This window comes from Saccostrea cucullata, unplaced genomic scaffold, assembly GCF_032062105.1.
Source record: "Saccostrea cucullata isolate Sc308-1 unplaced genomic scaffold, CSIRO_AGI_Scuc_v1 ctg2540, whole genome shotgun sequence".
Lineage (NCBI taxonomy): Eukaryota > Metazoa > Mollusca > Bivalvia > Ostreida > Ostreidae > Saccostrea > Saccostrea cuccullata.
Window position 1 is genome coordinate 170,163 of NW_026920853.1, and position 13,294 is coordinate 183,456.

Sequence of the window (13,294 nt, forward strand, 5' to 3'; positions counted from 1 at the left end):
TCTTTCATCTTTAACTCCTTATTGATCAATATTTTGTAAAACATTACAGAAGCATAACGGAACGAAATCTCTGAAAAGATGTTGAACAAAAAGTCTTCAAAATCACAAGACCTTTCATTCGATATGAAGAAAACGGGTAGACTCGTCAAAGTAGGGGCTCATTTGGGAGGGGCCAAAAGTCTTATCTTTAACTTCTTCATTGAGTTTTATGAAGAGACTTACTTTTACATTCATCGACTTTTATATTTTAAACAGAGACAAACACCTGTTACTAAAATGTAAAAGTCAGCTGTCGAATGTAAAAGTAAGTCTCTTCATAAAACTCCAATGATCAATATTTTGTGATACATTACAGAAGCAAAGGTATTCATCTTAACGATTTGATCATATGTTACGCTCACACGGGGGCCAGATTGTTTAATCTTTAATGCTGAATATTGAACAAAAATTCTTCAAATTTACGAGAACTTTCATTTGAAATCAAGAAAAAGGGGTTGATCCCTCAAATTAGGAACTCAGATGGGGCAAAAGACTTTCATCTTTAACTCTTTAATGATCAATATTTTGGAATACATTAATAGAGAAAAGCTATTAATCTTACCGATTTAGAACAGTATATTGTAAAATTTAGATCATATGTTAAGTAATTAGTGATCAAAAGGGACCATAATACAAATTTTGACGTTTTATATCTCAAAAAGGGGGAATATTTTGATAAGCAATATTGATCAAAAGATGGTCAGAAAAAATTTTCTTTATACATTTTGCATTAGGTATTGAATAAAAAGTCTTAAAATCACAAGCTCTTTCATTTGATATCAAGAAAGAGGGGTCTTCAAATCAGAGGCCCAGAGGGACCAAAAATGATTCATCTTTAACTGTTTAATGATCATAATTTTGTAATACATTTACAGAAGCAACAACAAATTATAAAAATTTGATCATATGTTATGCAATTAGGGGCTGCAAAGCATCAGAATGCTTAATTTTTGACTCATTATATCTTGAAAAAGGGATGATATTTTAATAAACAATATTGAAAAAAAATGCTCAGAATATTGTTTTGAAAACGATGATACTTTTCAAGAAATCTTTCATCTATAAATCTATAATGAACAATATTTTGTAATACATAATTGAAGCAAAGATAATCTTTACGATTAGCAAAAAGATATAAAATTTTGATAATATGTAACGTAATTAGGGGTCACAAAGGGCCAAAAAGCTAAACTATTGATGCGTTATATCTTGGAAAATGTGAGTATTTTGATAAACAGTATTGAACAACAGATATCAGAAAATGTGTATAGTTTTTGTATAATGGCACCATTAAGGTACATTTTTGATACTCTGATAAAAGAGATAACTCTTAATGATACAAATGTCTATTATTCAAAAAATCTTCGAAATCTATATAAATTTGTCAAGTTGAAGTGCCCTTCTTGCCAAATTTTGCACGCCATGCTGTAATTGTTTGTATTTTATTCAGCTTATACATTTGCTTTGAAAAATCATAAAAGTTAAAGTATAATTTCATATGCGTAAGCAGAGGATTTATCACCTTTAAGGACTTATAGGGATGACCCCAAAATATTTCCATTCCGCATATCTCCACAACGAAACGAAGTCACTGAAAAGGTATGAACAAAAACTCTTTAAAATCTTCAAGAGGTTTTAATCTTTATCTGTTGTAACACATTACGGAAAAAAAGATATTCATCTTAACGATTTGATACAACATATTATGAAATTTAGATCACATATTACATAATGAGGGGTCACAGGGGCCAGAATGCAAAGGATTAGCTCGTTCTGGATTTTGGGTTAGACACGACTTAAAATATTTAAAGATTTTCAATGAAAGAAAAGGATGATGTTGAGTTGAAGGCAGGTGAACCAAATCTTTCTAGCTCAAAAGGCGTCGAATTACGATAGAGCCCGAAAAAATGTCTTGGACAAATCTCACAAAATTTGACACGTTTTATTTCATATCTTCGTCCCTGTTGATTATTTGTCAAAACACAAAGAAAAGTTGTGCTGAATGACAAGAGATTTCAAGTGAATCAAAAAAAAAGGTTGATACTTCAAATCATTCTCAAATTACCAATTTTCGAAATTTTTGATATCGTCATTTTGTTTCGATATTAAATACCCTGCGTTTTTTATCTTTTCTTTAAGGCCTATTTTGTACATTACTGAAGCAAAAATTTGTTCATTAACGATTTGCAATAGTATATTATAGATTTCTTTTTGCAAATACGAGGGGCGTTCAATAAATAATGTCATTAGCTCGATTACATACAACATAGCAGTCATATGACATAAAGCTTGACTTTCTGTCATTATTGAATCTTTAATGAATTTATAACAGTTTATGTGACCACTTTTCATCATATAGTTTTATCGTGAGATTGAACGAACTTTTTAGAGCTGGGAAACAAGGGCTACTCGAGACACTGCATTATAAATGAATAGTAAAAAATAGTAAACTAGAGTTGAAATAAAAGCAACATTAAAGCTGCTGTAAAACTTTTTAAAAATCCCAAAGAAATACTCATTGAAATATGTGTCATTTACAGCAACCAATGCCTGTTTTATAGACAAATTAGCAGGTGGATTTCAAACTTAAAAATTAATTTAACGGGCATAAAAAGTAAGGACCCTCCTTGCCAAAAAAAATTAAAAGAACTTTGTACTGTTTGCCTCCACAACAAAAATATTTGATGTGTTGATTGATTTTTAGGCACATAGCAAATTTGATTTTACATCACATCAGGGGTAGTTTACACTGTTTTTAAGAAACGTTTGAAAGTTTATTAAATCTTGGTACTCTTTAAGGTCATTCTGTATTTTGAAAAAATAGTGAAAACGACAGCGTGAACAAAAGTCTTGACAATTATTTTAAAATATCACTAATTGTAAAAATCCACGTTTGTTTTATATTCAAACAGATATTGTAACATGTAAAAATCTATTGCTTAAAACCATTAAAATACAATTAACCATAAGATGTATTTGATAAAAACGGCTAAATGTCTTTAAAATCACAAGATTTGCAAAGGTATGCAAGAGCACAAAAACAGATTTATATGCAATTTTCTTAAATATTAGTGGTATTATTCTTCAAATATTTGGGGAAAAGTTTAATATCTGGAGGTGTCTATAAAAGCAGTTTTTTTGCACATAAATCGAAAGGTTGATCAGAGAAAGGACCCAGAAAGGAATCCACTACATTGAATTTCTTCATGACAGCATTTAAACCCGCATGCCCTAAAGAGTAAAGGGGATTACCGGATAAACAGAAAGTTAATGTTTTTCATATTAACAATATTTGCCAGATCTTTGACCTTTTGACAACATATTTCCAAACTTGAATAAAACACCTTTCAGAAGGAAAAAACAAGTCCAGGAAATCATTGTATCTGCCATTTTCGAAAAGGGAAAATAATTAAAAACATACCCAAAAATGCGAAAGTTCTAAAAACAATCAGAAAATGGATAAAAAATGTTATGGACATGTGTTTGACATTGAAATAGATTAATAAGTAAAATCAAAATGAAGACTAATTCATTGAAAAGCGTTGTTTGGAAAAGGCTTCATTTCTAAGCCCCAATGACATTATTTATTGAACGCCTTTTCGTATGTATTTAAATCCATAATTTATTCTAACTATTTAGAAAGAAACTTCTGAATAATTGTTAATTCCGTTTATATCTCCCATTTGAGATGAAAAAGGGATAATTAACACTTCTCAAATGATATCTTAATGAGGATAACTCTTTATATATGTACTATTTTTTTGAAGTTGATTTGTCTCGGTACAATCTCCTTCCTCGTGACTTATATTTTTGAGAAAAGAAATTATAGTAATCGCTCTGATGGAATAACAAGTTCATCAAATACAACTACCATCCCTACTTATTTTAAACCAAATTACAAGAGAGAGTCTGGACACATACACTAGTTAGTAAGAGGAGCCAATTCTTTGTCTTTATATATCAATTTTAATTGTTACATTAATGCAACTTTCACTTTTTGTAAAGATGTTCATGATTGTTACCAGATAATGCATCATTACCATTTTTCATAACTGTAATATGTTGGTATCTTTTTCACTGTTGCCTGTAAAGATCTTGACAAGTATACATGGTCAAGGATAGTTCCCCCTTCTGTCGTATTAAAATCAACCATTTGCTTAAAACCTCGGTTAAGCATAAAGGTCTGAATAACCCCTGTACATCTGGCATCTTCATTGAAGTCTCCAAGACAAACAAGAAATTTACACTGTGACATGAAATGTGCAACCACTTTTTCAAACTGCATTAAGAAATGAGTAACATCCAAAGAATTTGGCCGATAGACAGTTAAAACTACCATATCTTTTGACAGATTTTTCAAGCAAATGGCCTCCACGTTCTTCTCAGGAAGAGAACACATGACATTTTCTTGTCCAGCATCTTTAATGTAGACAGCCACACCTCCACCCTTTGATGCACGCAACTGTAAAACGTTATCATTTCTGTCATCATACGCATCTCCTCTGGTTAATTGGTGAAAACTAAATCCCTCTATTGTAAATGCACTAACATTTTGTTCAGATCTCAACCAAGTCTCTGTTAGGCAGATTATATCTGCATTCCTGAATCGGATATCTCTTTGCAAATCCCCAAAATGTTTGTTGAGACTTTGAATATTGTGAAGCAAAAGTGTTACCCCTTGTTCTAACTTATCAAAGTTAGGCAGATCTAATTTTTGCATCCCTTGCAAAGCTGCTTTGACTTCTGGATCAGCGTATATCTTCTTCTGTAGCGATTCCACATTGTTTGTTTCAATATATAATCCTTCTTTTGACGTCACTCTACTTAAAGCAACATATCCTTGTCCAGGAGAGAATGTCTTATCCAAGTTGACTACAACCTTGTCCACTGTCATTCCTTGTACTTTGTGAGAAGTACATGCCCACGACAAACGTAATGGAAACTGATGTCGAACTACATTTTGTCTTTTCTGTTCTAGTATCTCTTCTTGAACTCTTTCGATTAGAACAATATTTCCATTTTTCGATTTTTTCCCAGACTTCTTCCCAACGTTGACATTGTCAAATATTACTCCAACTGCTATGACGATGTTTGTAGCATGCTTCTGACTATACACAAAATGAGAGATGTGCCCCATTACTCCATTTACTAGGCCGTCATCCACATTACAGTTTCTTGTGAGCATAACTCTTGCATTAACACCCATTAACAAACTGCTAGAAAGATTGTCTGTTTTGGAACTTGTTTTTGGTTTACTCCTTAAGATTAACTTGCCTGTTGTTCTATCTTTCGAAAAGTCTTGAGCATCAATCTCAACAAGGTCTGGACAAGTCCTTCTGAGCATTGTCAAGTTATATGCATTGACTTCCTCATTTGTTGCATAGACGTGGAGGACATTTTCTGGCCCCTCTCTTAAACAATCATTTAAGATAGAACTTATTTCCTCTTCCAGTGGTTGTTTAATTGGTCTAGTCCGAATTGAATTCAGCGCTGTCGCAAACGGAATGTCTTCACGTTGTCTCATAATCTCAGTCAAGTCAACTACTTTGAAAAAGTCTACCCAATAATCAACAGGATAAAGAGCATTGTCTTTATACAGTCTTTCATCTTTACGCTGTTTTACAGGAGGGAGCTGGTAGAAATCTCCAACCGCAATCACTGACACTCCTCCAAATGGCTCCTTGCATTTCTTAATCTGTACAAATCTCATGAACATAGTATAATAATCTTTTATACACCATCGAAATTTCATCAATAATCAAAATTTGCAGATCTCCCAGTTGAACTCTCATTTCGCTTAAAGTCTGTTCTTTCAATGGTTCATAAGGCAGAGACATATATTTGGGCAATGAACATAAATGATGGATCGTATTTCCTCCAATGTTGAATGCAGCTGTTCCAGTAAAAGCGGCCAGTAGTACTGAAACACCGTCAGGAGAAGTCATTTGTTTCCCTAGTATTCGAGATGCTTCGATATGTATGGCCTTGATAAGATGACTCTTGCCTGTTCCTGCTCCACCTGTTATAAAAATATGCAATGCATCAGTTTTTTCTCCAAACTTTTTCTGCAAACACCATTCCTGTACCAAATAAAATACCTTCATTTGTGTTTCATTTAAACTTTGAAGAATCTGCGTAGTTTCCTCCCTTGAGTGTGTATTCTGTTGTACTTTGTAAAGGACATCTGAACAGCTTTCTGTTTGCATGTCTGGCAGCTCTTCTGGTTCATTCAAATCTAGAATTTCATTTCTATTGACTGAGCATTCTTGTCTCATTGCCTCTGTTTCTGGACAAAGGTTTGCCCAAGCATCTTCTGGTTCCCCAATATTTTCATAAGTTTCCAATGCCTCTGCAATGATATCTTCGCTTTGAGCATAACGTGATCTGTTTCTGTCAACAATTGATTTCACTGACTGCACTCTCTGCTTTCCTGTTATTCGAACATATCCATTTCCATAAAATGCTTCATAAAGCTCAAACCCAGGAGGTTTCAACTGGCTCTGTGTTAAGTAAGGTAAGAAGAGCTGTAGCAGACATTGGTAATACTTTTCTGGCATCTTCTCTTGATTGAATCTCGGGTATCTTATTACAGCTGGTTTTGTACGAGTTCTTCTTTGGACAAAACCCTTCGAGTTCTTGAGTTCAAACACATTTTCGTTTTGAGTCTTTGGAACCTGTGATTTAGCAAGTATTCTGAAATCAGAACAAAATTCTGCCAAACACATATTCTGAAACAAAGGATCATTTGGTCGATTTTCATATCTTTCTACCACATTTGTCATCCAAATGTCATCCTCCTCATCGTCATCCTCAGCATTTTCATCGTTTCCCTTTCTGTGATTTCTTTTTAGTTGAGACAATGGCTTAGTTAGTCGAGTAGGATTATCACCCACTGGTACAAACACTACCTTTCTTGAACATTCCTTCATTTTGAGGTTACACACACGATAAACAGCTTCTTGTGTACTCACTTCTCTATGATTCAAATAGGCAGAACCAATTTTCTTTAAGGTTGTTCGTGCACTCTCGTTGCCTTCTTCTGCTTCTATTTTTGTTTGTTTCAACAGCATTCCCATTTCTCTCTCCGACTTTGAGATGTACGAAATGATGTAGACAATGCAGCTAAATGGATCCAAAACAAACTGAATGTCCATATTGGCATCCCAGCATTTTAAGAGGCATGGATTATACTGATTTATCCAGAGTTCATTTGGATTTCTTTCAAGAATCACAGTTCTCTTTTTTGCTAATCTTTTATGAGTTTCCTCATACTGCGCTTGGGTCAATCCTAGATGACTGAAAATATTTTCGGTCGTCTTCGAATTATTCGCTTCATCTTGCACTTCATTCCAAACTTGTAATAGAATTTCCTTAGCAATTGATTGTTGTTTTTGCAAATCCGTAGTCTCAGTATCGTCGTCTTCCTCAAAAGGAGAATTGATGAATGTGCATACAGAAGGTGGTCTTGGGAAATTAAACCTACATTCTGTGCCCTTCTTTTTGCATGACTTAGAATGTTTTTTGCTATGCTGTTGTACTGCTGAGACAATGTTCATCAGCTCCAAATCTTCTTCCTCAGAGGGCACTGCACAACTTACGTATTTATTTATGAAATTACACACGGCTTCCTCTCCGTCTTCATCAAGTTTTGGTGCATTTTCTATCCAATATAAGCAATGCATGTGAGGTGACCCCCTCTGTTGAAATTCGACTCTTTGGAAAAAATCGGATACTTTTCCAATTGGTTGTGCAGGTGAAAATATCACTTCTGTTTGAAAAACATGAAATCTATGCTCAAACATTCTGGCAACAGTGACAGGATTACTTCTCAGCACCTCATTCTTTTCAGACCAGTCTAACATATAAGCATCTCTGTTATCATTTTGTTGTTTCAATATTGTTGCGACTGCATCATTCCATCTATGTTCAGCTGCAGAGAAGGAACAAAACCAAGTAGGTATCCCTAGTTGTCGAAGCATAGCAAACAAATCCTTCTGTGCAGCTGACCAGTATGCTGGCGTTCCACGAATAGGCTGCATGAATCGCAAAGCTTCGTCACTTTTCATCAACTTGGAAAGTACTACAGGGTCCTGTACCATGTTTGCTGTCACTTCTTGGTCATTTTCTATTCTTCTGACAGATTTCCTAATAGATATCTGTGTCTTCTCTATAACCTGGTTTAAATCGGACATATACTGACTGAAGAAAATGTAATTACTGTCTTTCGCAAATCTCGCGTCTGTATTCATAAGACGATTGTTGAAGTATCTTGACAGTGTTATTCGTGTTTCTCTGATGTCATTCCATGAAAAACTCCCACTTGGGAAAAGGTATGGAAATGTTTTTGCCTCATTTCCTTCTTCTTGTAACATCCTTACTGGATTATTGCCTTCTCCTGGAGCAATGTCATAAATATCATCGAAATAATGATCAAGAACCTCCTGACCAATATCAACAGGTTGTAGACAAGTATCTGACACCATGCGCTGCTGTTCATCATCCTCTGATTGTAAATCGCCAACATCCGATATTTCTTCATCTTCAATTTGTCCTTTCCAGTTTGTATCAACAGCTACATCTTCATACCACTGATTGTTAAGTTTTAAAAACTTCAATGCCTCACATATGTGTTTCGGATCAACAAACTGGTATTCGCTGTAGCCTTTATAATTCAACTTTCTCTTTAATTTAACTTTAAGTAGAAGATCTTCTCCGGGTTTCATCGGTAAACTTGTAACTTTCTTCAGATCCGATGGTACACATACAACTGGCCCGTGGATATTTTTCTGACCACCATGGGGTAGACTCATGACTTTCATGAAAGGTATGTGTATTGCAATTAAGTGTTTCTCAAGACTGTTCAATTCTGTCAATTCCTTTGGAATATCTTCCAAGGCCATTTTGTTAGCTGCAGCTTCTGCTGGAAGATTACCACTCAAGATTTTCCTGTGACAAGTATAACAAATCCATAACGTTGACTTAATGCAATCTTTAGGACATGACTCTATGCATTTGTGACAGTACTTATCTTGAATACACAAGTCTGCAACATGTGCTGTCTGCTCAGTCTTAGCATATGCTTTTCGTTCACATCTTTGAACTTGATTTTGAAACAGGAGCCGATCACAACAACAGCACGAATATTCGATGCCTTGCACAGCCTTTTCTTTAAATACTTTCACGACCTCTTCCTGGTTTTGCAATCTTGCTCTTTGAGCACTTCTTTGACTTTTTACCATCTCTTTCTTTTTCGTTCTTGTTTTTACATTTGAAACATATTGATGTCTACTCAAACTTTTTATTTCTGACCTAAAAGATTCATCACTTCTGTACTTGTTAGCTGCAGTTTTGAGCTTTGCTTCTCGGAAACTTTCATTTTCCCTGTATCTCTTTTTACTCGCAGTATTGACTAGAATTCTGTGCGATTCATCTGTCTTGTACTTAAGTTTACTTTTAGCTTTTACCTCTTCTCTATGTTCCTCATCCATTTCATACTTTTGCACACTTCTCCTTTTGACATCTTCCCTATGCTCTTTGTCTATAGCATATTTATCAGTGCTTCTCTTTTTGACATTTTCTCTATGTTCATCATGTGTTGCATACTTGTCAACACTTCTCTTTTTGACATTTTCTCTATGTTCATCATGTGTTGCATACTTTTCAACACTTCTCTTTTTGACATTTTCTCTATGTTCATCATGTGTTGCATACTTGTTAATGCTTCTCTTCTTGATATTCTCCCTATGCTTTTCATTTATTGCATATTTGTCAATACTTTTATTCTTGACATTTTCCCTGTGATCATCATTTGTTGCATAATTTATAAACGATGTTTTTAGCTTCTTATCTCTAAATTTCTCATCTTCCCTATACCTTTGTCTCAAAGACTCATTCCGTTTCTTGACTGCACTAAAATTTTCTCGTTTCCTTGTTCTAGATTGTCTTTTAACCTGCATTCGTGTTCGATTTTGGTATCGCTTTTCATACTCTTGAGAAATTTTAAACAATTGCCTTGATGCTAAGTCAATTTCCTCTCCATTAACAGACAGTACAACATTGTAATGGTTCTGCTCTTGGTGAATCAAATAAATTGCTTCAGTTTTGCTCTGCACACAAGGTTCTACTTCAGCAACTGAAAACCTTAACCAACTTTCTCTGGAGAAGGTGTATACATCAATGTTTAGAAGATGAGCTGTTGCATATATTTCAACCTCAGTAGCCCAAGAACCGTCCTGAGACATTCGTGTGAAAGACAAGTGACTTTCGACAGACTGTACACCATCTCTTAGGAATGGTTGAAATATCTCTTTGTTTTCTATTATATGCTCACAAACAGCATTGCGTATAACATAATGGAAATCTTCCGAATTTGCAAGGCTGAATGAAACAGCTCTGAAGAAGCAGTTCCCATCTCCTGTTATTTTCTTTTCGGATAAGGGTTCTGAAATATTAGTTCTATAAAACTTGATATCACCATAATTTTCAATGCTAACGAATGGAATGTTCAAATTTTCACAAAGGTGTTTTTTCAAGTTTGTACTCAAGGGAATGAAGCTGAACTGGAACTGCTCATGACCAATGAAAAACAAGTCATCATCTGCATCACCTGTTTCATGTGTAATATCCCCAGATAACTTTGACCCTTCAGACTTTCCATCAATATTTTCTTCTACCTCAGACATATCACTGACATTCGCAATATCACCCATCTTGCAGGAGACGCTAGTCAAGTTACATTCAACATTTCTTGTATATCCCATTGAAAAAGCAAGACCTTGAAGATGAGAATACACTTCATTTACATGCTGAAATAAAACTCTTGTGCTCCTACCTGTCACACTTAACATTCCATCTGAACATCTAGAATGAGAATCAAAAGCAAAGAAACCACTTTCTGTTACTCCTATAAACATTGTATTTCCACCAAAGCATACAAAACAGCCATCAGTGTCTGAAAGGGCAACCTGAAGTGCTTCATCTAGTGGAAGTGCATTAAACTCTGCATAGTTGATATCATCATTTGCCATAATAACACTTGCATAAGTCTGATTGGCATGAAACTGATATGATCGGTTAAAGCATTTAAAGAATTGAGGCAATTCCTCTACAAGTAAATACCTATCATTGGTTGTTCAGCTTCTTTGCAAATATGTGTACAGTTCATCCCCTGTCATTAAAACTCTGTCCATATCCATTGCTGTCCAACTCTTTGCATTTTTAAGTTTGTGATAAGCTAACCCTGCTAAACAATTTGCTACACACTGAGTCCCTGCATTCTCTTCAAACATAGGATGAGCTTGATGAAAAGAGCCCTGAACTGAAAAGGGTATGTCATAGTTACCTTCCATTGGTAAATTCTGCCAATACTGATCTTCATTTCTTTTATTCTTTTTCTCTTCACAACCATTCTCTGAAATAGCATGTTTCTCATTGTTCTCTTTTCCATTTGTTTTCATTTCAGATTCTATATTGTATTCGTTCAGATTTCCTTTTGATAATCGTTCAGTTTCCGTTTTAGTATCCTTCAAAAATCCCTCATCTTTTGATATCCTGCTGGTCTCCTCCTCCCTGGAGGTATCCAGCTGCGCCTGACCTGCTGGACCAGACATATGCCCTATGTCCGATCCAGGTGCTCTCGGTGGAGCACAAACCCACGGTGGGGAGTCAGGGGACGGTGCCTTGCCCTCGTTACGGACAAACAGACGACTTCCCCGAGGAGATGGGAACCTCGGGGCAGGTGAATGCATTTTCACTCGAGGTGAGGCCTGCACCCTGGCCAGGGGTTTTTCCTCTTTAGGTGGTAACCCCATGGAACCAAGCCCCGGAAAATTACCGGGAGGAGCTGACATAGCTCCATCCTCTGTCCCGCATGGAACAGAAGACTCTGCAACTTCCTCGTCTGGGGACGCATCTCGAGTTACAGGTTTCTCTCTCGCCTGCCTCTTTTTAAGTCTTTCTCTCTCACGTCCCACTCTACCAGTAAGAGATTTCTTTCTCTTTGGCATCTAAAAATAGAATCTTTAACACTCTCCAGGTGAAGTATGAGGCAGTTTAGGCCAAGGAGAGAGAAAGATATGCTCCCGACAAGGATTTTTCATATAATTCTGCTATGACCTTGACCTTTAACCTAAAACCTGGTTCAAGGTCACTGCACATGGGTTACCCAAATGCACTCTGAGGGTAAAGTATGAGCCAGATTGGGCCAAAGAGAGAGAAGATATGCTCCGGACAAGGATTTTTCATACAATTCTGCTATGACCTTGACCTTTAACGTAGAAACCTGGTTCAAGGTCACTGCACACCGGTTACCCAAAGGCACTCTGTGGGTGAAGTATGAGCCAGATTGGGCCAAGGAGAGAGAAGATATGCTTTGGACAAGGATTTTTCATATAATTTAGCTATGACCTTGACCTTTAACCTAGAAACCTGGTTCAAGGTCACTGCACACTGGTTACCCAAAGGCACTCTGTGGGTGAAGTATGAGCCAGATTGGGCCAAGGGAGAGAAGATATGCCCCGGACAAGAGATCTCGGACAGACGGACGGACAGACTAATTGATTACTATAGGGCGCCCGCCAAGTGGGGCCCTAATAATGGCTTTGCTGTTCTCAAGATGGTTTTGAAATTTTTTTTCCTATATATTCCTATGTAAAGCATATATTGTCCATTGTGGCCCTGCCCTACCCCCGAGGGTAATGATTTGAACATACTTGAATCTACACTACCTGAGGATGTATCCATATAAACACGACAAATCATGGCTTTGCTATTCTCCAGAAAATGATTTTTAAATATTTTTCCTCTATATTCCAATGTAAAACTATGATCGTCCATTGTGGCCCCGCCCTACCCCCTGGGGTCATGATTTGAACAAATTTGAATACACACTACCTAAGAATGTTTCCATATAAATATGACCAATAATGACTTTGCGGTTCTCAAGATGATTTTTGAAAATTTATCCTATATATTCCTATGTAAAGCTTATATTGTCCATTGCGGCCCTACCCCCGGGGTCATGATTTGAAAATACTTGAATCTAACTACCTGAGGATGTTTCCACATAAATACCCGGTATGACCAATCATGGCTTTGCTATTCTCAAGAAAAAGATATTTCCTCTACATTCCAGTGCTAGACTTTGATCGTCCATTTGTGGCCCCGCCCTACCCCCGGGGGTCATGATTTGAACATACTTGAATCTACACTACCTGAGGATGTTTCCATATAAATATGACAAATCATGGCTTCGCGG

The 13,294-nt window shown here is 36.1% G+C and overlaps 1 protein-coding gene across 1 annotated transcript; it reads right to left on the bottom strand.

The window, feature by feature from the left end:
* Window positions 1-4,075: 4,075 nt before the first annotated feature.
* Window positions 4,076-11,066, bottom strand: LOC134258504 (uncharacterized). The gene is made up of 2 exons (XM_062741070.1): window positions 5,826-11,066; window positions 4,076-5,734 (listed from the first exon to the last, which is right to left on the bottom strand). Exons 1-2 carry the CDS (start codon window positions 11,064-11,066, stop codon window positions 4,076-4,078), a joined length of 6,900 nt encoding a protein of 2,299 aa, XP_062597054.1.
* Between the last annotated feature and the right edge of the window lie 2,228 nt (window positions 11,067-13,294).